The sequence below is a fragment of the Rhinolophus sinicus genome, chromosome 2, assembly GCF_057876585.1.
Source record: "Rhinolophus sinicus isolate RSI-liver-muscle chromosome 2, RSI-T2T, whole genome shotgun sequence".
Taxonomy (NCBI): Eukaryota; Metazoa; Chordata; class Mammalia; order Chiroptera; family Rhinolophidae; genus Rhinolophus; species Rhinolophus sinicus.
Genome location: NC_142502.1, coordinates 75322601 through 75348040, shown reverse-complemented (window position 1 = coordinate 75348040; position 25440 = coordinate 75322601). Strand labels below are relative to the sequence as shown.

Below are 25440 nucleotides of genomic sequence, written 5' to 3'. Positions count from 1 at the left end.
CATTTACAATTGCTCCAAAGACTATAAAATACCTGGGGATAAATTTAACCAAAGAAGTAAAAGATCTGTACTCAGAAAATTATAAGACACTGAAGAAAGAAATGAAAGAAGATACAAATAGATGGAAACACATACCATGTTCATGGATAGGAAGAATTAATATAGTTAAAATGTCCATACTGCCTAAGGCAATATACATATTCAACGCAATTCCTATCAAACTATCAACGACATTTTTCACAGAAATAGAACATATAATCCTAAAATTTATATGGGATAACAAAAGACCCCGGATATCCTCAACAATCTTGAGAAATAAGAACAAAGTGGGAGGTATAACAATACCTGACTTCAAATTATACTATAAGGCTACAGTAATCAAAACAGCATGGTATTGGCATAAAAACAGACCCATAGATCAATGGAACAGAATAGAGAGTCCAGAAATAAATCCATGCCTATATGGCCATTTAATCTATGACAATGGAAGCAAGAATGTACGGTGGGGTAAAGACAGTCTATTCAATAAATGGTGCTGGGAAACTTGGACAGACACATGCAAAAAGATGAAGCTGGATCACCTCCTTACACCACATACAAAAATAAATTCAAAATGGCTTAAAGATTTAAATGTAAGATCTGAAACCATAAAATTCCTAGAAGAAAATATAGGAAGAAACTTCACAGACATTACCCGGAGTAAGATTTTTACTGATATATCCCCTCGCGCGAGGGAAGTAAGAGAAAAAATAAACATGTGGGATTACATCAAAGTAAAAAGCTTTTTCACAGCAAAGGAAACCATCAATAAAACAAAAAGGGATCCTACTGAATGGGAAAAGATATTTGCCAATGATATATCTGATAAGGGGTTAATATCACAAATTTATAAAAAACTCACTCAACTCAACTCCAAAAAAACAAACAACCCAATTAAAAAATGGGCAGAGGACATGAAGAGACATTTTTCTAAAAAGGACATACAGATGGCAAACAGACATATGAAGAAATGTTCAACCTCACTAACCATCAGAGAAATGCAAATAAAAACCACAATGAGATACCACCTCACCCCAGTCAAGATGGCTATCATCAATAAATCAACAAACAACAAGTGCTGGCGAGGATGTGGAGAAAAGGGAATGCTGGTGCACTGTTGGTGGGAATGCAGATTGGTGCAGCCACTATGGAAAACAGTTTGGAGGTATCTCAAAAATCTGAAAATGGAACTACCTTATGATCCAGCAATCCCACTCCTAGGTATCTATCCGGAGAAATCCAAAACTCCAATTCAAAAATCTTTATGCACTGCTATGTTTATTGCAGCACTATACACAATAGCCAAGACCTGGAAACAACCGAAATGCCCGTCAGTAGATGACTGGATTAAGAAATTGTGGTACATTTATACAATGGAGTATTACACAGCCATAAAGAAGAAAGAAATCTTACCATTTGCAACAACATGGATGGACCTAGAGAACATTATGTTAAGTGAAATAAGTCAGAAAGAGAAAGACAAATACCATATGATCTCACTTATATGCGGAATCTAAAGAAAAGAATAAGTGAATGAACTAATCAGAGACAGTTTTGGAAACATGGAGGAAAAACAGAGGGTTGCTAGAGGGGCGGTGGGGTGGGGATAAGGGGAAGGTAAGAGGTTTTGAAAAATAGTCGGTAACCACAAGATGGTCATGGGGGTTTGAAAATTAATTTGGGGAACATACAGAGGGATAGTGGATGGGGGGAGGGGGGTTTCACACAGTATGAGGGATATAAATGATAAACGTCTAAGTTTTGCTTTGCCTTGTGCACCTGAAACTAATAAAAAAAAAAAAAAGAAGAAGAGGGATGGAGAGGTCAGGAAGCAGAGAGGGGGGCCTGTGAGAGGGTGAGCAGGAAAGGGTAAGAGATCTAGACTGTCCTTGCGGTCAGAGATCATGACACAGAGTCCCACAAAATGGGCACTCAGAAAATGGTAAACACTGAATTAAAATATCCTACTTTATCTTCTCCACAATGCAGTGTGACACACCCGTCACATGGCCATTCACAAGAGCACCCCACCCCCCAATAGCTCTTATTCCGGGTATTCTTCATAATGTTGCTCCCTCAATTTATAAGTATGTATTGTCAGAATAAAAGTGATGAAGCCAGTTCATAACACAGCCTTCTTCCCATCAGAGTTCTGAGCATAGAGCTGTTGATTGCAGTAGGAATTATGTACACAAAAGATTGGCCAAGCCCAGGCTGACAGACAGAGCCGTGTTCAGAGCTGAAGATTGAGGAGATCAATTTTGAAGCTTTTCTGCCTTCATCTTGTAGGTTACAGATGTCGGTGATTTTTTTTTTTTTTGCCTCTAAGCCTCATGCTTCAAATGGCATCTTTCCACAGTTATCACAGGCATCATTTTATATAACCCACAGAAAATGAGTCACTTTATGATAAAATAGTAGTTTAGAATTTGTGGTCTGCCAGGGGTCTTATTTAATTCACTTGTTTGGTTAGAGAATAAAAACTTTACAAGACAGCTATATTCAAAGTTATTAAATGCTTGAAAAAACAGTAATCCAATTTTATATTTTAGCCATTAATAATGTATCAACAAGCACTAAATTTATCAATAAGCATTAAAATGACTAGCCTGTACATTTCATATCACTATTAAATTTGTCAATAAGCATGTGATATATTGCAATAAATTGGACCTCTAGAGAGAGACACCAAAACATACAGTCAACAGAGACCTATGAGGCCAGGCCAAGGCCAGTTCTTACCACTGAACCTCCCAACACCCAAACCAGCACCTGGCACAGAGGCGTTTGTTGGATAAAGGGTAACTGCATGGTGACCAAACGGAATGGAATCAACTTCCACTTGAATTAAGCAAAGAGCCTGTTCTGAAGGGTTAGTTAAATTGCTCATCTGCTGACTATGACACAATCCAGGGTTTTAACCAAAGTGTTTTAAAGCTTCCTTCCTCTAGTGCTCTGTTAGAAATGAGTACTGGCAAGTAAGAACAATCGGGCAGGAGCAAATGTCACCCATCACACTCACCTGCCATGTCGATGGCAAAAGGCCTGTCTGCTCTCCAGCCAGTGTACCAACCAACGACTTTGCCATTTTCCACCAATGGACGTTCATAGCGTCGCCCGCCAACCAGGCCCACGGGCCAGACAGAGACCTTGCGCGTGGTTCGCATCTATGAAAAGGGGAAAGAGATTTAAGTTTCCTCTGGGAAAAGAATGTGAGGGAAGAAAGCAATGTGAGCCACATAGAAGAAATGGGAAGGGGGAGGGAGATGAACCTCCAAAGGTTGAAGGTTTCCAGACAGAACGCTTCTGCTGACAGACTGCTACCCAATGACTGCCTGGCTGCTCAGCGCCACTGCTGTTAGTTCTGTTACACTACGCCAGCCACTCAAGGCTTAAGAAGACTACAGCGGGTGTCAATACCTGAACATCGTTGACTTGAAGCTGAGTTGCGACTATCAAATATGTTCTATTTCTTTCAAAGTTGAATCTTCTAAACAATACTTTGTGTCTTCAGAAATGAGAAGGTTTAGGCCCCCTTAGGAAACTTCATGACTCAGCAGCAGCAAAAATTTCCCTCAGAGGAGCCAGAGGAGCTGCCTTTTTCTGCGTAACTTACTGTGACAGCACACTGAAATCTTGGCTGTGGACCTTGATACAGAGGAGACAGCAGGCACCCTACTGGGTGACAAAAAGAAAAATGTACCCTAAATCCCTCTGCTTTTTGATGGCAAGTGGGCCAAACTGTGGAGGAAGTTGCCCTACTCAGGCAGTTGCAGTCGCTGGTCCTCGTCCTGCAACATTGATGAATCTAGCGGAGTCCTAGTTATAGAAAACCCTCAACTTAAAAGTTATTCACTGGGAAACATACATTCACAAGAAATTTTGATGATAATGGGCAGCATTTTGGGAGGAAAACGACCACCTTCTTTCTGGATGTGTGTTGAGTAGGGCCATAGCCCACGTGGCACCTTTGTGCAAACTAGAAAAAGATGCCCCTTTCTCAAGCAGCCACACTCCATGCCGGGGCCCGTGGCTTATGGGCCCAGTCATCAATGTACTGACTGGATTTCAGTTCCATTCACCCTCTCAGCTTGGTGTGTCCTGGAGCAGGGCGTAACCTGCACAGCAGCTGAGGTGGAACTGTGGCGAAGGGAATTATAACCTCAGCACTGATGCTTTACCTTTACTTGCTATAGAACTGGGCCACGATCAGTTAACCAATGGCTAAAATAATGATTATTAATCAAGGATTTTTTTATGAAAGAAAGGAAAATTATATATTTGGGAAAGATTTTCAAATGCAATTGAAATAAAAAGTCGTATTATTAAAGATTAAAAATAAATTACAAGCTCCTATTTGCCAAACATCTCAATTTTACTTATTTATTTATACCCCAGCTCATTCCAAAGAGAACTGCAAGGCAGGCAGCATTGCAGGTAATGAGAATCTCACTGTAGTGGTCTTCCTCAAATCTGAAACTACTGTTTTTACAGTCTTTCCCTTTTTCAATAAGTTAATCACTGTTGCCTTGTGCTAGCTCATACTAATGTACACGATAATTTTTAAAATGTTCTACTGGGTAATACCACTGACTGCAGAAACGAGCTGGGAAGTCCTGAGACTATTATCTTTAGAAAGGACTGCTTGCAAGGCTGACCCTTGGCTGGCATCTGAAAACCTGGCTTTTGAAAAACTCCCTGCACTGATAATGTTGTTTTGCCAGCCTGGGGTACTAAACACTTGCTTGCCTTTGGGGAATCTGAAATACTGGTGTGCACGGTGGTGCCTATATGACCAGTCTCCAGTAAAAATCCTGCCTCTTACATGGGTTTCCCTGGGCATAAACACTGTACACTCATGGTTACATTTTTGCTGCTGGAGGGAAGGTGTGCTCTGTGACCTCTCAGAGGACGGACAAAACAATGGAAGCCTGCACATGGATTCCTCCAGACTCCTCCTAACGGCGTCTTTTCCCCTCACTGATGCAGCTATGTATCCTTACTGTGTCACTGTAATAAATCTTTGCCACAAGTACAGCAGGTCTTCAAATAATGTCACTTTGTTCAACTTGATTTTGTCACAGCATAGATGATATCCTGTAAGAACTTCACTCTTGTTTATATGAATTAGCCTACAGTAAAATTGGTTTCATTAATATTATTTTGCTTATAAAAGTTACAGAATCTATCAACAATGCTAAATAGGGACTTACTGTATAATTATTATATATAATGCTGTATAACTATATATAATGTATAACTATATATAATGTGTAACTATATAACTATGTAACTATATAGATACACATATATAACTATATAACTATATATATACACATACATATATATACTGTATATATATATAATGCTGAGTGCTGTGAATCCTAGTAAATCACTTAACATGGGCGGACTTGGGGACCCCTGAAAGAATAAGAAACACTTTTTAAAGTGTAAAACTTGATACATTTGGACATATGTATATAGCCACAAAACCATCATCACAAGGAAGATAATATATCCATCACCCTCCAGGTTCTTTGTGTGCTCTTTTTAAAAATCCACCCCTCTCCACATCCTCCACCCAAAGGCAACCACTGATGGCCTTTCTATCACTATAGATCAGTTTGCATTTCATAGAATTTGATATGAATGAAATCATACAGTGCATACTCTTTTTTAAAAAAAACTGTCTTCTTTACTCAGTAGAGCTGTATGGAGATTTATCCTTGTAATGTGTATCCATAGTTAATTCCTTTGTATTGCTGAACATCCTGTTGTATGGATGTGTCACAGTTTTGGTTTTGGTGTATTTTTTTTATTTGCCTGTTGATAAACATTTCAGTTGTTTCAAGCTTTTGGCTATTACAGATAAAGCTGCTATATTTGTGGACAAGCCTATGTGGAGTTTTTTTTTTTTTTTTTTTTTTTGGATAAATACCTAAGGGTGAAATGGCTGGATAATAGGGTAGGTACACATTTAACTTTTAAAGAAACTGCCAAATTATTTTCCAAAGTTCTTGCAACATTTTACATTCCCACCAGCTGTGCATGCGAGTTCCAGTTCTTCCACGTCCTCACCAACACTTGGTATGATCAGTGTTTAATCTTAGCCATTCTGATAGATTATTAGTATCTCATTGTGGTTTTAAATCACATTTTTCTAATTGCTAATGATATTGAGTATCTTTTCATGTGCTTATTTGCCATCTGTATCACTTGTTTGGTGAAATACTTGTTTAAATTTGCCTATTTTTAAAATTATTTATTTCCTTATTATTGGAATTTTATTATTGAGTTTTAAGTGTTATTTCTATGTTCTGACTTCAAATCCTTCCCCAAAATACATGATTTATAAATATTTTCTCTCAGTGTGTGGCTCATCTTTTCATAATAATGTCTTTTGAAGAACAGAAGCTTTTAATGTTGATGAAGTCCAATGCATTAATTTGTTCTTTCATGGATGGTGCTTGTGGTATTATATCTATCTTTGTCAAACCTAAGTCACAGGGGTTTTCTCCCCCTTTCTAGAAGTATTATAGTTTTAGCTTTTACATTTAGATTATGATCTCTTTTAAGTTAATTTGTGTATATGGTATGAGGGACTGACAAGCTTTTTTTTTTTTTTTTTGGCATATGGCTATCCAATTATTGTAACTGTATCTAATTATTCCAAATAAATAACTGACTGCTTTTACACCTTTGTCAAAAATCAGTTGTCATATACGTGTGAATTTATTTCTGGACATTCTCCTCTGATTTACTGGTCTATTTGGTGATCTTGCTGCTAATATCACACTGTTTTGGCTTACTATGAATTTATAATAACTCTTAAAATCGGGTAGTGTTAGTCCTCCAAATTTGTTCTTTATCAAAGTTGTTTTGACTTGTTCTAACTCCTTTTCATTTCCATATGAGTTTCAGAGTCAGTCTGTCCATTTAAGCGTATCAACAAGGTTAAAACTAATATCTTAACAATACTGGGTCTTCTAACCCATGAACGTGATATAGCTCTCCATTTATTTAGATCTTTAACTTCTCTCAGTAATACTTTAGTGATTTAATTCTTGAATCAATAATATTTAGTGCTTTTATGTCCTAGGTATTCTCCATAGGTGGAAAAACCCCAGAAAATTTACTAACATTTTCACAAAGATACAGCCCTCTCCCCATCTCACTGTTTCTTTCCTCCCACACTGTAGAAAATAAAAATATCTCAATTTTTTTTGTCTTATATCTCAAACAGGCCCAAACATACTGAGACTGAGAAGCCAAGTTAAATCTAATACATATGTCTTTCTTAAATTAACAGAATGGCCTTATAACTTTAAGGAACTAACAAGAGTACTGTGTTCTTTTTTGCTATTTCCTTAATGCCTATGATTTTTCAGCTCTGAAACTGCCTTTGCCCAGAGTACTAAATTTTCAAATCTGTGAAAAACTGGTAAGCAGGCCCTATCTCAGACTTGTATATCCTCTTGAGAAGGATAGGTTGTGCCCTGCATACAGTAGGTGCCAAAAAAGTCTTGATAAGTGTGTAAGCAGCAGGTAGTAATTGAAATGGGGGCCACACGTAACAACCAATCCCTATGTGCCTTTGCTGTGCAAGGGACAAACTCACAATCAAAGAAGAGGGCAGACAATAAAACAACAGAAGGCAAAAATGTGTTTAAAATATGAAAAGAGAACTTACCATTAAAAGGAGTAATAAACCGTAACTGTAGGACGACTAGTAAGGACACAATTAAATGTGGCCAAGCATGTTTTGTGGCAGGTTTTTCCTTTAAGCCAGGCCATGACAGATAAGTGGGATTTTGCCCACAGACTGCAGAACGACCTAGGGTTCTAGGTAACAGGATGAATCGAAGATGCAAAACTTCATAGTTCTGTGCCAATTTCATGCTTCAAAACATAGGTTTTGCTTAGCATACCCCAAATTTCTTGAGGATCTCAGAGCTAACATTTGTTCATGCTTTATTTTTTTCAGAGGGTGGGGTGCTAAAGGTGAAGCAATGACTATCTGAATGCGGGTGATGTGGGGGATTCTGGTTCCAGTAAGCTAAATGCATTTTTTCCAGTTGTCATTTAAATAGTTTAAAACTTTTTGGAAAGATCCAGATGCCCTTACCATGCATACGCTGCTATGAGGGTGAGTACAGAATGCTTCATCACTGAGTCAGACACACAGCGTCTCGGAACAGGACCCCTGGACTATATAGAGTGTGCCAGACATTTCAAAGGAAAATAGCACAGCTATTTACAGAACTTCTTCATTTCACCCCTGGGATCTATCCTTTGTTGTGTGTCCTTTTCACTAAATCTACGCACTTTAAGGATTCCTTGGCAGCCATGTTCTTTTCTGAGAGGGGCGAAAATGTAACAATGACTGTTACTATTAAAAGGAAAGCCCTTTCATACAACTAAAATATCCTCAGTATTTAAAAGCTTATTTAAAAGCTTTGTTACTTTCTTAACACGAAAGAGCAGTTACATAACAGGCACAACTTCAGATGCCTTATGTGAACTCCAACCTAACACACACCAAGGAATAAAGCCCTGGATATTAAGATAGAGAAGAAGCAATTCACATATTTATAAGAGTAACAATATTACAAACAGGTTGGTCCCCAAAGGCGTTCTCTTCCTATTTATCCAATGCCAGAGTCATACTCCGGCCAGAACCCCCAATTTAAATAAACAAGACTTGCACGTCAATGTTAAGCAGTCAAACTGAGTTCAGGCACAGTAATTTCCATAAACCCAATGCTACAAAGGACACAAAATACACATTTGGTACATTTCCACACTCCTCCAGGCTAAGTGCCATTTAAACTATCCAAGGGCAAGTGGTGCTTGTCTCCATCTTCTCCAGGAAAGGAGAGAGGCAGGTAATCCCTGTGCACGCCAGTGCCTGGTGACCTTAACCAACAACCAGCTCCGTTTCTTTAGCCAACTTTTTTTATCCCCCTGCAGCTTTAAGCTGCATCCTTTGGGCCCCGCCTTGGGAAATGGCTGGCAGCCAGCTCCAGGGACTGGAACACTTCAGAAGATCACACATGTACGTACTCATAAAGCTGCTAGCATAAAACCAAAAAAGTTCAACAAATGCCTTTAGCTTCTTTTAAAACATACCACTAGGTGAAATCTTGTTTTATTTTTTTCCAAATGGAAATGAATCAAGTTCTTGATTTTCTGAAATTTAAAATGCCATCAGCAACCTCAAGGAGTAGAATTACCATAAAGAACGCTACACTCTGTATCCTGCCTTTCAAACTATTCGTTTCAGAGGAAAGAAGAAAACCCACCCCAAATCAAACAGGTATCCACTGAAAACACACAAAGGAAAGAGCAGTGCAAACATGAAGGAATACGGAAGTGATGACATAGAGCCATCCACACTGGATTATATATATATATATATATATATATATATATATATATATATACACACACACACACACACATACACAAATATATATGTACATATATATACATGTGTACCTATATATGTGTATATATATATGTGTATACATATATTTCTATTATTTCTACTTCTATTTCTATTTCTAGATATGTGTATATACATGGGTTAGTATACACACATATTTTCTTCCTCTGTCAGCTGAGGGCCTAGAACCAATGACATTCCAGTTCAAAAGCCTGCTTAGCACCCAGATCTTGGTTTCTAATACCATGCAGTAATAAAGGACCAGATACTGGAAGTGGCTAATTCTAGGACTGCAGGGGAAATAAACAGGATGATCCTGGGGTATCTATAGAGCTAAACAGTAAGGAAGTACACAAGTACACACGTACACGTACACACACACACACACACACACACACACACACACACTAAAGCCTGCACACTGATGGGGACATGTAAAAGGTCCACAGGAGTCGACTGAAAGAGCCCCAAATGGCCAATGCTGGAACAATTTAAGCAATAAAATAAAGTAGTATTAGATTACAACCTAAAGTATAAAATAAGTACTAAATATAATACCACCTAAAGTATATGAATTGAATAAAGTATTTGGTATACAGTATTGAATAAATAAATGAGATATAGACAAACTGTCCATGCAGAAGAATTCCCAATAATTTATGTAGATAAGCCTGCCCCACCCAAGAATGTGGAGCATAACTCCCCACTCCTTAGCTAAGGTAATTTTCTTCCAAAGAGAACAGTATGGAAGGGGGCAGAGGGTGTACCTTTCCAGCAAAGAAGCCTGACAAGCCCTACCTCAGCTAGATGATCAAGGTTAAGGTGATAAATCATGTTGATAGTATGTATCCTGAGAATGGCACGTTACCTCTGTGGTCTTTTGTAATACCATTCTCTAATAGAAGAAACCCGGGCCTGTTGGAGAAATGGCTGATTCTAAGACTGGGATGTGAAATATACAAGATGAGCCTAAAGCATCTTGTAGTGCCAGAAAATAAGGAACTATTTGAAAAAACAAAAACAAAAACTGAACAAACTCACATTGATGAGGATATGTCAAAAGAAATAGCCAACCAAAAGGACTCCCAATGGCCATAGTTGGAACAATTTCAGCTATAAAATAATGTTGATAGTATGGACCTTTGACATGATGTTATGAAAATGGCACTTTACCCCGTAATCTTCACAAAAACCCATGACCACATTCTAATCGTGAGAAAAATCTCAGAGAAATTTCAATAGAGAGGCATGCTACAATATACCTGACCAGTACTCCTCAAAACTGTTAAGGTCATCAAAAACAAGGAAAATCTGAGAAACTGTTACAAACAAGAGGAAACTATGGAGACATGACAATTAAATGTAATGTAGTACCCAGAATAGGACTCTAGAACAGAGAAATAACATTACAAAAAAACTAAGGACATCTAACTAAAGACCTTATTTAATATTGACTCACTGATAAAAACATATGTACCATACTAATGTATGGTTATGGGGTATATGGGAACTTTCTAGTATCGTCTCAGTTTTTCTCTAAATATAAAACTGTTGTAAAAATAAAGTCTATTATTTTAAAAAAAGAAATCCCTTTTGAAAGTGCCTAAAGTGATCATCCTTCTCTATCCACCTCTATCAGGTACGATGCAGACTTAGTCTCTAGCCTGGGGTCAATTTTTCACTCCCGTTCTATGCTGTTCTTATTGTGAAGATCAAAGCCCACAAGCTGAAGCATTTGGCCACATGTGACCCTACAGGAAAGTTTGGTTTGGCCCTCACAGAGTTTTTGTGTTTTAAATTGAGATGTGTTAAAATCCAAAGATTTCTGGTCTCTCTGAAAATCTGGCAAACTGTGCTAGCATTCCATTGTGGCAATAATGGCACTGAGAGGCCATGCTTCTTTCAGCAGTACCAGCCATGTCCCCCCACTATTCCTCTTCACAGCCCCAAAGCTGAGCCCATATGTCAATCACTGTTTGTTACTAGTTTGTCCTGTCATGGGAAATAATCCTCCCAAGTGGGAAAGTGAAAAACAGACCAAATGGGCCATGCCTTTCAAGAAAACAGGGAGGCAACACTGTCGTATGTATGGAAATTGGGAATGTTCCTGTATATTTAATATGCAAAGTACATGTATAAAAGACACCATTAGAAATAACAACCATGTAAAAAAAAAAAGAAATAAGAACCATGAGAAATTTATGAGAAAGGGACATAATTAAAAATCCTTAATAAATGAAAAAGAATCAGGGTGAAGTTTTAGTCCTTTCAGTTTTAATACAAATAAGGTAATACTGCTTACAAATGGCCAGCTTCTCTTAATTATGTACTCGCTTGAAGGTATATGACTTTTTGAATCCTGGTATGCACTGGCTGAGAGGAGCTAGCTTGGGCTTTGTTCATAATGAAGCTACAGTAATCAAGACAATGTGGTATTAGTATAAAGATAGACATGTAGATAAATGGAAGAGATTAGAGAGTTCAGAACTACTTCTTCCCACAAATGGGTTGTTCATTTTTGTATTCTTTTTGCTAAGGTGCCAAGGCAATTCAAAGGGGGAAAAGGTAGTCTTTTTAATACTATATAGGCAATGCTGGAGCAAATGTATATCTATGTTTTAAAACAAAGAAAGCAAGACAAGGAGAGAAAGAGAGAAGAAAAAGAACTTCGATCTGTATATCTCACAATATTCATAAAAATTAACTCAAATGGAATCATGGACCTAAACACAGAAGCTAAAGTTATAAAACTTGTAGAATATAGGAGAAGACATCATAAAGAAGACTGCATGAGGTGGACCTCTGGAACTCTCCCCTGGAATCTACAACAAATTGAACAATTATAACTCCACAAAGGACTCCCTATGCAGCAGACAGGCAAGACTAAGAGGTGCACTACTGAATTCACATAAAGATGGGCAGATTACGAGAGCAGAGGAGGAGGGAAGGGAGAAGTGAGACGGGGCCACGTAGGTGCAGGACACAGACCTACCTTGGTGGCCTTGCATCCCGGAACTACCACAGCTGCAGGAGACGGAAGAACTCAGACTACTAGGGCTCTGCTTATGGCCCACAGGGCTGAGGTGACAGCATATACCATGGCTGAACCCAACACTCACGGCAGAGACCTCGGAGCAAAGACTGAGGGAAGAAGGCTGAAAACAGTGGTTTAAGCCCTCACTGCTGAGCAGAGAACGGAAGCCTTAGGCACTGAGACTAGCTGCCCCCTCCCTACCCTCCCAGAGCTCGCCCCGCCCCCACCTGCCCAGTGTTAGAAGCAGAACAGTAGCAGTGTCAGATCAAAAGAACAGAATAGTTGCTGAGAACTGTGGTCCATAGACACGGACTCGCAGCCCAACTAGTTCTGGCAAAGGGGAAGGAGCCAGGGAAGCAGGACTGGCCATGGTGGTGGTGGTTTTCGTGGTCTCCGCCATTACTCTGGGCCACCTCTCATAACCCACCCTGCTGCTATCCCCACCTATCTGGACAGATCCCTGAAGGAATAAACAGAACTGCTGAAACACACGGGCTCTAAATCTGGGGCAGGAGGAGCTTTGGAACTTCAGAAGCTCTCCACATCCCCACATGGAGGCAGCGCCCTATGACCCAGGCGAACTGTTCACAGAGGAGAAGCCCGCCTTCCAGGGAATCCCCCCATTGTGTGAGAAGCTGGAATAGTGCAGAGAAAACATAACACTACAGTGTGAGAGAGAATAAAAGGCTGTAGTCAGAGAGAAAATAAAACATACTACCAACATCTACTGGAAAACGAAAGACCTATATCAATCTGTTGCAGAACCCACTCCTGTAGATGTCTAGGAAGTAAATCAGTAATTGCCATGAATAACCAAGGCAACAAGACAGCTCAGAAAGAAAATGAAAAGTCTTCAGAAAATGAACTTAAAGATATGGAAATATGTGACTTAAATGAGAGAATTCAAGATTGCAATTCTTAAAATACTCAACGAGATGCAAGAAAACACAGACAGGCAGTTTAATGAACTCAGAAACACAATCAAAGAACAAAATGAACATTTTACCAAAGAGATTGAAATTTTGAAAAAGAATCAAATAGAATTTCTGGAGATTAAGACTCAATAAAATAAATGAAGAATGAAATAGACAGCTTGGGTAGTGGAGTTGACCAGATGGAGGAAAGAATCAGTGACATTGAAGATAGAAATCTGGAAATGACACAGATGGAAAAAGAAAGAGACTTGAGACTTAAAAGAAATGAAAGAAGTCTGCTACTTTCTGACTCCATCAGAGAGAGCAATATAAGAATAATGGGCATACCAGAGGAGAAGAAAGGGAGAAGGGAACAGAGAGTATATTCAAACAAATAGTCGATTAGAACTTCCCAAACCTGTGGAAAAAACTGGACCCTCGAATCCAAGAAGCAAATAGAACACCTAATTACCTCAACCCCAACAGGCCTTCTCCAAGGCACATTGTATTGAAGCTGTCAAAAATTAACTACAAAGAAAGAATCTTCAAGGCAGCCAGGGAAAAGAAGACGGTAACCTACAAAGGAAAGCCCATTAGAATATCATCAGATTTTTCAGCAGAAACTTTATAAGCCAGGAGGGAGTGGAACCAAATATTCAAACTATTGAAAGAGAGAAATTATGAGCTAAGAATAATATATCCAGCAAAGATATCCTTTAGGTCTAAAGGAGAAATAAAGACCTTTCCAGACATACAGAAGCTGAGGGAATTTCTAACACACGACTGGTACTACAAGAAATACTGAAGGAGTCTATTCGACCAGCATCAAAAGGGATAAATTGTGGCAACAAAAAAATAAAAGGGGGGAGAATAAAAGCCTGAACTGGAATATGGGAATAAAGAAAGTAAGCATGCTGAAGAAAACAGAATACTCTAAATATCAAACTTTATTTTACATAAACTTAATGGTAACCACTCAAAAAAAAAAAAAAAAAAAATCCAGAACTGAAATACATAATAAAAGAAACAGAGGGGGAAATCATAGAATACCACCACACAGAAATAATAGACAACAACAAAAGGGCAAAGAAACAATGGAGACACAGTCTTACCAGAAAACTAAAGATAGAATAATAGGAAATCCTCACATATTAATAATCACCCTAAATGTAAATGGACAGAACTTACTAATAAAAAGGCACAGAGTAGCATATTGTATCAAAAAACTAAACCCAGATGCTGGCCCCGTGGCTCCGGCGGTTAGAGTTCCATGCTCCTAACTCCAAAGGCTGCCGGTTCGATTCCCACATGGGCCAGTGGACTCTCAACCACAAGGTTGCTGGTTCAACTCCTGGAGTCCCGCAAGGGATGGTGGGCTCTGCCCCCTGCAACAAAGATTGAACATGACACCTTGAGCTGAGCTGTCACTGAGCTCCCAGATGGCTCAGTTGGTTGGAGCATGGGCTCTCAACCACAAGGTTGCCAGTTCAATTCCTTAAGTCCCACAAGGGATGGTGGGCTCTGCCCCCTGCAATTAGCAAAGGTAACTAGACCTGGAGCTGAGCTGCGCCCTCCACAACTAAGACTGAAAGGACAACAACTTGAAGCTGAATGGCACCCTCCACAACTAAGATCGAAAGGACAACAACTTGACTTGGAAAAAAGTCCTGGAAGTACACACTGTTTCCCAATAAAGTTGTGTTCCCCTTCCCCAATAAAAAGTCTTAAAAAAAAACCTAAAAAAAACTAAACCCAACCATATGCTGCAACCAAGAGACACATCTCAGCTACAAGGACAAACATAGACTCCAAGTGAAAGGGTGGAAATTGACACTCCAAGCAAATGGTATCCAGAGAAAATCACGTGTAGCCATACTGATATCAGATGAAACAGACTTCAGGCTAAAAAAGGTAACAAGTGACAAAGATGGACATTTCATAATGGTAAAGGGGACTATACAACAAGAAGACATAACAGTCATCAATATTTATGCCCCCAATCAGGGAGCACTGAAATATACCAAGCAACTACTAATAGAACTAAAGGGAGAAATTGACCAAAACACAATTATAGTATGGGAGCTAAATACACCACTGACAGCTATGGATAGATCATCCAAACAGAAAATAAATAGCAGCCCAAAATGACACATTAGATGAAATGGACATAATTGACATTTATAGAACACTTCATCCTAAAACATCAGACTATACATTATTTTCTAGTGTACATGGAACATTCTCAAGGATAGACCATATATTGGGACATAAAACTAGCCTCAGCAAATTTAAGAAGATTGAAATCATACCAAGTATATTCTCTTATCACAAGGCTTTGAAATTGGATATCAACTGCAAAAAAAAGCAGGAAAAACCACACATACATGGAGATTAAACAACATACTTTTAATGAACGATCAGGTCAAAGAGAAATCCTACCAAAATTGTGGGGATGCAGCAACGCAGTTTTAACAGGGAAATTTATATCATTACAGGCTTATCTCAAGAAACAAGAAAAATCCCAAATAAATGACCTCATGTTACACCTTAAAAAACTAGAAAAAGAAGAACAAATGAAACCCAAAGTCAGCAGAAGAAAGGAAATAATAAAAATCAGAGTGGAACTAAACAAAATAGAGAACAAAAAGACAATTGAAAAAAATAATGTGACAAAGAGCTGGTTCTTTGAAAAGATTAATAGAATTGACAAACCCTTGGCTACACTAAGATACAAAGAGAAAAGATACTAATAAACAAAATCAGAAATGAAAGAGGGGAAGTTATCACAGATGCCACAGAAATACAAAGGATCATCCAAGAATACTATGAAGAAGAATATGCCACCAAATTCAATACCCTAGAAACTGACAAGTTCTTAGAAACATATAACCTTCCTAAGTTGAATCATGAAGAACTGGAAAATCTAAATAGACTGATCACCAGTAAGGAAATTAAATCAGTCATCCAAAACCTTCCCAAAACCAAGTCTGGGACCAGATGGCTTCACCAGTGAATTCTACCAAACCTTCAAAGAGGACCTAATACCAATCCTACTCAAACTCTTCCAAAACATTGAAGAAGAGACAATACTCCCTAACTCATTTTATGAGGCCAACATTACCGATACCAAAACCTGGTAGGGATAACACAAAAAAAGAAAACTACAGACCAATATCTCTGATGAACACAGATGCAAAAGTCCTAAACAAAATTCTAGCAAATCGAATGCAGCAATGCATTAAAAAGATTATACATCCCGACCAAGTGGGGTTCATCCCAGGGGCACAAGGGTGGTTCAACATATGCAAATCCATCAATGTGATACATCACATAGACAAAATAAAGAACAAAAATCATATGATTTCAATTGACACAGAAAAAGCCTTTGACAATATACAACATCATTTTTGATTAAAACACTCAATAAAATAGGTATAGAAGGAAAATGCCTTAACATAATAAAGACCATATAAGACAAACCCTCAGCTAATATCATAATTTACAGTGAAAAACAGAAGCCCTTTGCTCTACGTTCAGGAACACGACAGGGCTGTCCCGTATCACCTCTGCTTTTCAACATAGTGTTGGAAGTCCTTGCCAGAGCAATCAGGCAAGAGAAAGAAATAAAAGGCATCCAAATTGGGAATGAAGAAGTTAAACTGTCACTCTTTGCAGATGACATAATGCTATATATAGAAAACCCTAAAGACTCCACCAGAAAGCTATTAGAAATAATAAATGAATACAGTCAAGTTGCTGGCTACAAAATCAATGTACAAAAGTCCATTGGATTCCTATATACTAACAATGAAATTTCAGAAAAGGAAATTTAAAAAAACATTCCTTTTGCAATTGCAGCAAAAAGAAAAAAATACCTAGGAATAAACTTAACCAAGGATGTGAAAGACGTATAAGCTGGAAACTATAAGACATTTCTAAAAGAAATTCAAAAAGACACAAAGAAATGGAAAGATATTCCGTGCTCATGGATTGGAAGAATCAACAGTTAAAATGGCCGTATTACCCAAAGCAACATACAGATTTAATGCAAACTCCATCAAAATGCCAAAAGCATTCTTTAAAGAAATAGAACAAACAATCATCAGATTTGTATGGAATCATAAAAGATCCCAAATAGCCAAAGCAATCTTAAGGAAAAAGAACAATAATGGAGGTATCACACTTCCTGACTTTGGCTTGTACTACAGGGATACAATAATCAAAACAGCATGGTACTGGCAGAAAAACAGACACACAGACCAATGGAATAGAATTGAGAACCCAGAAATAAACCCACATAAATATGGACAGATAATTTTTGACAAAGAAGTCAAAAACATACAATGGAGAAAAGACAGCCTCTTCAATAAATGGTGCTGGGAGAACTGGAAAGCCATGTGCAAAAGAATGAAACTGGATGCTGTCTGTCACCATGTACCAAAATTAATTCAAAATGGATCAAAGACTTAAGCATAAGACTGGAAACAATACACTACATAGAAGAAACCATGAATACTACACTTATGGACCTTGGGCTCAAAGAGCATTTTATGAATTTGACTCCAAAGGCAAGGGAAGTAAAAGCTAAAATAAATGAATGGGACTATATCAAACTTAAAAGTTTCTGCACAGCAAAAGAAACCATCAACAAAATAAAGAGGCAACCAACTAAATGGGAGAAGATTTTTGCAAACAGTGCCTCCTATAATGGGCTAATATCCAAAATATACAAGGAACTCATGAAACTCAACAACAAAAAGCCAAACAACCCAATAGAAAAATGGGCAGAGGACCTGAAGAGACATTTCTCCAAAGAGGACATACAAATGGCAAATAGACATATGAAAAAATGCTCAACATCACTAATCATCAGAGAAATGCAAATAAAAACCACAATGAGGTATCACCTCACCCCATTCAGAATGGCTATATCAACAAGACAAATAGTAACAAGTGTTGGAGAGGCTGTGGAGAAAAAGGAACCCTCATACACTGCTGGTGGGAATGCAGACTGGTGCAGCCATTATGGAAGGCAGTGTGGAGGTTCCTCAAAAAAATTATGAATAGAATTACCATATGACCCAGCAATCTCTCTTCTGGTTATCTACCAAAAAAATCTGAAAACATTATCCATAAAGACACATGTGCTCCAATGTTCATTGCAGCTTTATTTAAGGAGGCCAAGACATGGAAACAACCAAAATGTCCTTCGATAGATGAATGGATAAAGAAGTTGTGGTATATACACACAATGGAATACTATTCGGTGGTAAGAAAAGATGAAATAGGACCATTTGTGACAACATGGATGGATCTTGAGATTATAATGCTAAGCAAAATAAGTCAGACAGAAAGAGTAGAGAACCATATGATTTCACTGATATGTGGGGTATAAGCCAAAAACAACAAAAGAACAAGACAAGCAAACGAGAAACAAAAAGTCATAGACACAGACAATAGTGTGGTGGTTACCAGAGGGTAAGGGGGATCAAGTATATTGTGATGGAAGGAGAACTGACTGTGGGTGGTGAACACACAATGTGATTTACAGAGGATGTATTACAGAATTGTACACCTGAAGACTATGTAACTTTACTAACAATTGCCACCCATAAACTGTAATTTAAAGAAAGAGAAGAAAAAGAAATTGGGAGAAACTCTTTTTGGTATTCCTTAGATAAGACCTAAAAATATGAACCCCCCCCAAAAAAAAAAAATTAACAAATTGGACTTAATCAAAGTTAAATTTTCTACTCTCCATAAAACACTCTTAAGAAAATTTTTATTTTTTAAGAAAGAAATGTACACTTACATAGGTACACTTACATCGGTTTCAAGTGTACAATTCTATATTATATCATCTATATATCACATTGTGTGCTCACTACCGAACGTCAAATCTCCTTCCATCACCATCTGACCCCTTTACACTTTTCTACTATCCCCCATCCCCTTCCCCTCTTGTAAGCACTAAACTCATCTGTCTATGAGTTTTGTTTGTCTTGTTCATTTATTGCTTTCAGTTTTACATCCCATATATGAGTGAAATCATAGTTTTCTTAACATTTTCTGACTTATTTTGCTTAGCATGATAATCTAAAGATCCATCCATGTTGTCTCAAATGGCAGTATTTCATCTTTTCTCATGGCTGAGTAATACTCCATTGTATATCTGTACCACATCGTCTTTATTCAGTCATCTATTAAGGACATTTTGGTTGTTTCCGTGTCTTAGTCACCATGAATAATGTCGCAGTGAACATAGCTGTACCTGGTCTTGGATCTGACCAATTTGTGTATAATCCACAAATCCAACGTGTACAAACCCCAAAGCACAAGAGTAGTGATACTGGCGATTCGAATGTGCCAAAGAGAAGGCATAAAGTGCTTCCTTTAAGTGGAAAGGTGAAAGTGTGGTGCTACCTGTGGTTTCAGGCATCCACTAGGGGCCTTGGAACACATCCCTCTCAGGTAAGGGGGACTCCACTACTCATCTCCCATCCTTCTCAGAGAGAATAGTGGGGAAAGTGGTCTTTAAAACACTCAGATATTCTTAAAAGATGTTGTTTTTTAATCATCCAGTTTCAGCATTAGGTATAATATTTGGGGACATTAAAGAAATCATACCTGACCCTCTCCCCCCCACACACACATGCATTCACTTTTGAGAAAGATATACAATCCTACTTCCTTACCAGGCACTAAGATGTAACCTCTCTTTTCATAGAAATATAATGTAACAAAATATTCTTTGCTTTCTTACTCTACAGCTCTTCCCTTGTTCCATATAAGATCCTTATACCTCTAGATTTCTTTCCCAGTATTTAATATACATGTAATATTACTCCAAAAAAAAAAAAAAGGATTTAAGGCAGTTTACAGAGATACAGCAATAAAGGAAAATTGAACAGAGGTAATTGATAATTAATAGCTTTCCTATACACCAGCAAATATCATGGAAAATAGCATTACCAAAGCAAGAGCAAACATGCAGTTCTAGACAAACTTATGAGCATAGTGCAGGAACCATATGAAGAAAATCACAAACTTTACTAAGAATCGGAAATTATGTGAAGGAATAGAGAGACTGACAGATATTGGTGGTTGCCCACCCATCATCTATTCTCTCGTATTGGCTGAGACTCAGTTTAGTTCAGATGGTGGCCAGCCTTCTCCACCCCCACCCCTCAACATGACTGAGGAAAGTGTGACTCTCTTCCAATGCCAGAGTAAATCCTGACTTGTCAGTGATGAGTTTAAATGTTGGCAGTTCTGGTCATCAGAGAACGTGTGCTGGGATGCTTCTGGGAAACGTTCCCTCACTCCTAAGGAACTCCTGAGGTCCCTTTCCACCTTAGTACATAGCCATGTCTGGGTGTGATTGTTGGAACTGCAGCAGCCATTTCATAAGCAGGAGGAGAAGAATGGAGGACAAAGCTGAGATTCTGAGGAGGGCAGCACAGAGAGATGGAAAGATTCCGGACCCTTGATGACACCATCCAGATGCTAAGTCGGCCAACCCTGAAACCTGCTCTATACCTGGACTTCCTATGTGAATGTGGCTCCTTGATCACCACTGTTTTTACCTCTTCCTAGGCTCACAGGAAGACTTGTTGTCTCAGCATCACTTGCAGTTAGGACGGAGTTGTATGACTGATTTGTGCTGCGTCACACAGAAGTCTTATAAGTCAGTTCCAAGACCAGACCAATAGAAACAACATGTACAATCCACCAGCCCCCTTTCCTTACTAGAGTGACCTTATAAGTCATGTGTTCCAAATAGTGCAGTGACAAGATGGAAGCACTGTGATGTCTGAGTCACCAACCCCCAGCAACATCTGCAGGACCAAGCAACAAGCTTTTACTGCACCGAGCTTCTTAGGTGTCAGGATTTGTCTGCTACAGTAGCCAGTATTAATTCTTCTGCTAATAAAGTGATATTTCATACACACACCCACACTGGTTAAGTCAGGGTTTTGTAATGTGTAGTTAAAAGCTTCCTGTTTGTTACACTTGCCATTTTATTGGACCAGAAGTTACAAAAATGTATAGGATTCTTCACATATGTGCCCAAAGTGAAGCTCCCTGACAGCAGATCCCCAGAGCATAGGTTTTCCTGGACTGTTAGTTTGATTCAGTGTCATAAAAGCTTTCCTTGCTGAACCAAGGGCATTTTACAGAGACGCACCTGAGGCACCTACCAAAGATGCAGCCCTGACTGGAGGAGGATCACGAGAACCAAGCCATCTCCTCGGGGTGTCAGTCCTGGGAGCTGGAGGTACTGGTCCTCTCTGTGCAAGATCCATGTGAACTTGGACTGAACTCACAAGAAAGTAAGAACTTTCCATTCTATTAGAGTCTGACTAAACAGTTGCTTGGAGTAGCAGGACTGGAATTATCATTTTATTTTTCACCAATAAGTAAAACACTAGAAAGCTTCAGAGGTCAATACAGCAAAGTACCTCATGGCATTTTCTAATTTTCTAAATAAATAGATCATATGTGAGAATTCCAATTTGAGGAAAAAAGTTCCACAGTTAGAAGCAGTGGATTAGAGACACACACAACAATAAAAACACATCTTTAAAACACAGTACAGTATGGAAAAATAGAAAAAATCTATTCCATAACGCCACTTACATGCATTGAAATTCTGCACATAAAACACTGAACATTTCACAAGGACACAAATAAAATAATCCACAGCATGCATATTAGAATAGATGCCTGCAGATAAGGATAAAAAGAAAGAAACAGAAGCATGAAGGAAACTTGCATAGGATGCTGTCAATTGCAGGTTAGAACTGGGAAATATAATCAACTCTACCTCTGAACCTAAAATGTAACAGAAAGAAAAAAATGTTCAGGTTCTGGTGGAAAATGTACTCAGAACATATGATGAATGAATAAAAGAACAACAGGAAGGGAACCTTCTAAGATTATGGAAGAAATTAAACACTCCCAGAAACTATTCACAATTTTAACAGAACTTTTCCTTGAGTAGAAAGTAGATTCTTCAACCTCAGTAAAAGGTTATTTTACAAAGTTATCATGACTAACCTTTATATTGGTCAAAAGTAAAGATATTGATGGATCTTGAAAGAAAACCTAATTAAGAGGTCCAACTCAAAACAAAATGCAGTGACTGTTTACTCAATACAAGAGTGACAGCAGGAGGCTTTAATAAGGCTTTTTTTTTTTTTTTTTTTTTTTTTAACAGATTCTTAAGTCCTTAATTTGGGAGGAGAGTATCAAAAAAGCAAATGGATAAAAGTACCAGAACCAACTATACTCTGTTTACAACACACACACTTTAAATATAAGAACAGAAATAGAAAAAAAGCAAAAGGATGGGAAATAATATACAATGCAATCAGTAAACATATGAAAGTTATTGTGGGTATATTAATATAAAAGTAGCTTTCAAAACAAAGAGATTACCAGAGATAATGAGGGACACTTCACAATGATAAAAAGGTCAATTCATTAAGAAAAACAACAAATCTAAACATTTATTCACCAAATAGCATCACTTCAAAATACCTGAAGCAAAGAAATGGAAAGAAGAATTTGGACATAGTCAGAAATTTTAACAAATCCTCTTTGTATTTGATAAGAGCGTTCAGGTTAAATATCAGTAAGGATAAAGAGAATTTAAGCAGCACTCAACTAATTGACATATATATAACTTTATGCCCAACAACTTCAGAATAAACATTTTTTGGTAGACCTAGAACATGCATCAGAAACAGCCATATGCTAGAATATAAAGCGAATCTCAATAAATTTCAATTGAGCGAAACTAGATTATATTTTCAGAACACCAATAATTAAACTAGAAATCAGAACCAAAGATAATTTAAAAATCCCTAAGTATTCAGAAATTAAGCAACATACCTTGAATTATTTAGTGAAATTATAGAAAAAAATGCAAAAATAAATCAATAAAAATTACAAAATATTTTGAACTGAATATGAAAATACAGCATCAAAATTTGTGGGATGCAGCTAAATTAGTGCTTTGAGTGAAATGTATAGATTTGAGCATATATTAGAAAAGAAGACAGAAAAATTAAAGTTCTATGTTTTCATTTCAATAAACCAAGAAAAAAGAGAAAAGTAAATAAAAATAAGGAAGGAAGGAAATAAAAGAGCAAAACAAAACTTAAATGAATTAGACAGGCAAAGTGACAAGTTGGATCTGCAAACCTGACTCTCCAGCACTCAAATCTCAGTTCCACCACTAATTATTCGTGTGGTCTCAGGCAAGTTAGTAATGCACTCTATGCCTGTGTCCACATATGCAAATGGTATAATAATGTTATCGTACCATCTCATAGGGTTATTTTGAAGATTAACAAGTTAAAACACATACAGCACTTATGGTTCTGGCACATAAATAAGTGCTTTATCAGTGTCTGCTGTCATCACTGTCACCATCATCACCATCAGCACAAGCTGCTCCGGGGCAGACATTCTCCAGCTTTGGCTTAGATGTTGGGACCTGTCACCAGGGAAACCCTCTTCTTAGCTGTTTAAGAAATAAGACACCTATTTTTCTAGGAAAAGCTGTACCAAGAAAATTCTACAAAGCCAAGCCTGGAATAAGGGGTGCCCTTCCTTCTGTGGTTCAGGATTTAATCTCTGATGCATGTTTGACATCTGCCCTGGACAGAAACATGGACAAGAACTGAATCATTTAAAATCACCTCTAGAAAATGTCTCACTAGGTACCATTGTTTTATGGAACACAACCCAGAAATCCCTGCATTATTTTGTGTGTGTCCTTGCAAAATACAAAACACTTTGTGTGTAGTATTTTAAATGTACATAAACGGCGTTGTGGAATAGATTTTCCCCCATTTTTCTATGCTGTACCATATTTTAAAAATCTATTTATGTTGCTCTGTGTGTCTAAAATTTTCCTTACTCCTGGATTTTTTTAGTTCTGTTAGTAGCATATGATATTATTTTTCAGCTATGGGGCAGAGACAGAAACTAATTTATTAAAATCTAATAGGTTGCATCAAAAAAAACCCCACAATTAAAATACACTTAACAAAAGAAAATAAAGTATTTGTACACTGAGAACTATAAAACATTGTTGAAATAAATTAAAGAAGACAAATAAATGGAATGACATCCCATGTTCATGGATTAAAAGACTTAATATTACAAAGATGTCAATACTCTCCAAAGCAATCTGCAAATTTAATGCAATCCCTATCAAAATGCCAATGACATTTTTTTTTGTAGAAATAGAAAAATCCATCCTAAAATTCATACGGAATCTCAAAGAACCCCAAATAGCTCAAACAATCTTAAAAAAACACACAACAAAGTTAAAGAACTTACATGTCCTCATTTTAAAATGTACTACAAAGCAACAATAATCAAAACAGTGTGGTGCTGGCATAAAGACAGATGTACAGACCAATGACAGAAGACATAAATCCTCACATATATGGTCAAATGATTTTAAATAAGGGTGCCAAGACCCTTCAATGGGGAAAGGACAGTCTTTTCAACAGTGTGCTGGGGAAAACTAGATATCCATATGTAAAAGATACTATGAAATACTATGTACAAAAATTAACTCAAAATAGATCAATATTAATTAACTAAACATAAAAGCTAAAATTATGCAACTATTAGATGAAACTATAGGGGGAAAACTTCATGACATTGAATTTGGCAACAATTTATTGGATATAACACCAAAAGCACAGACAACAAAAGAAAAAATAGATAAATTGAAGTTCATTAAAATGTAAAACTTTAGGGCATCAAAGGACACTATCAACAGAATAAAAAGGAAACTCAGAATGGGAGAACACATTTGCAAATCATATATCCAATACAGGATTAATATCCAGAATGTATAAAGAACTCCTAACACTCAACAAAAAACAAACAACCTCATTAAAAAATGGGCAAAGGACATGAACAGACATTTCTCCAAACAAGATATACAAATGGTCAACAAGGGCATGAAAAGATGGTCAACA

General features: G+C 37.6%; 1 protein-coding gene across 2 annotated transcripts in view; it reads right to left on the bottom strand.

Annotated features, from left to right (window-relative positions):
- B3GAT2 (beta-1,3-glucuronyltransferase 2) overlaps window positions 1–25440 on the bottom strand; it is a 78024-nt gene that overhangs the window by 38285 nt on the left and 14299 nt on the right. For both annotated transcript variants that reach the window (XM_019749323.3, XM_074333169.2), the window contains exon 2: window positions 3062–3206. In XM_019749323.3, the coding sequence (XP_019604882.1) occupies window positions 3062–3206 (145 nt within the window). The remainder of the gene's footprint in view (window positions 1–3061; window positions 3207–25440) is intronic.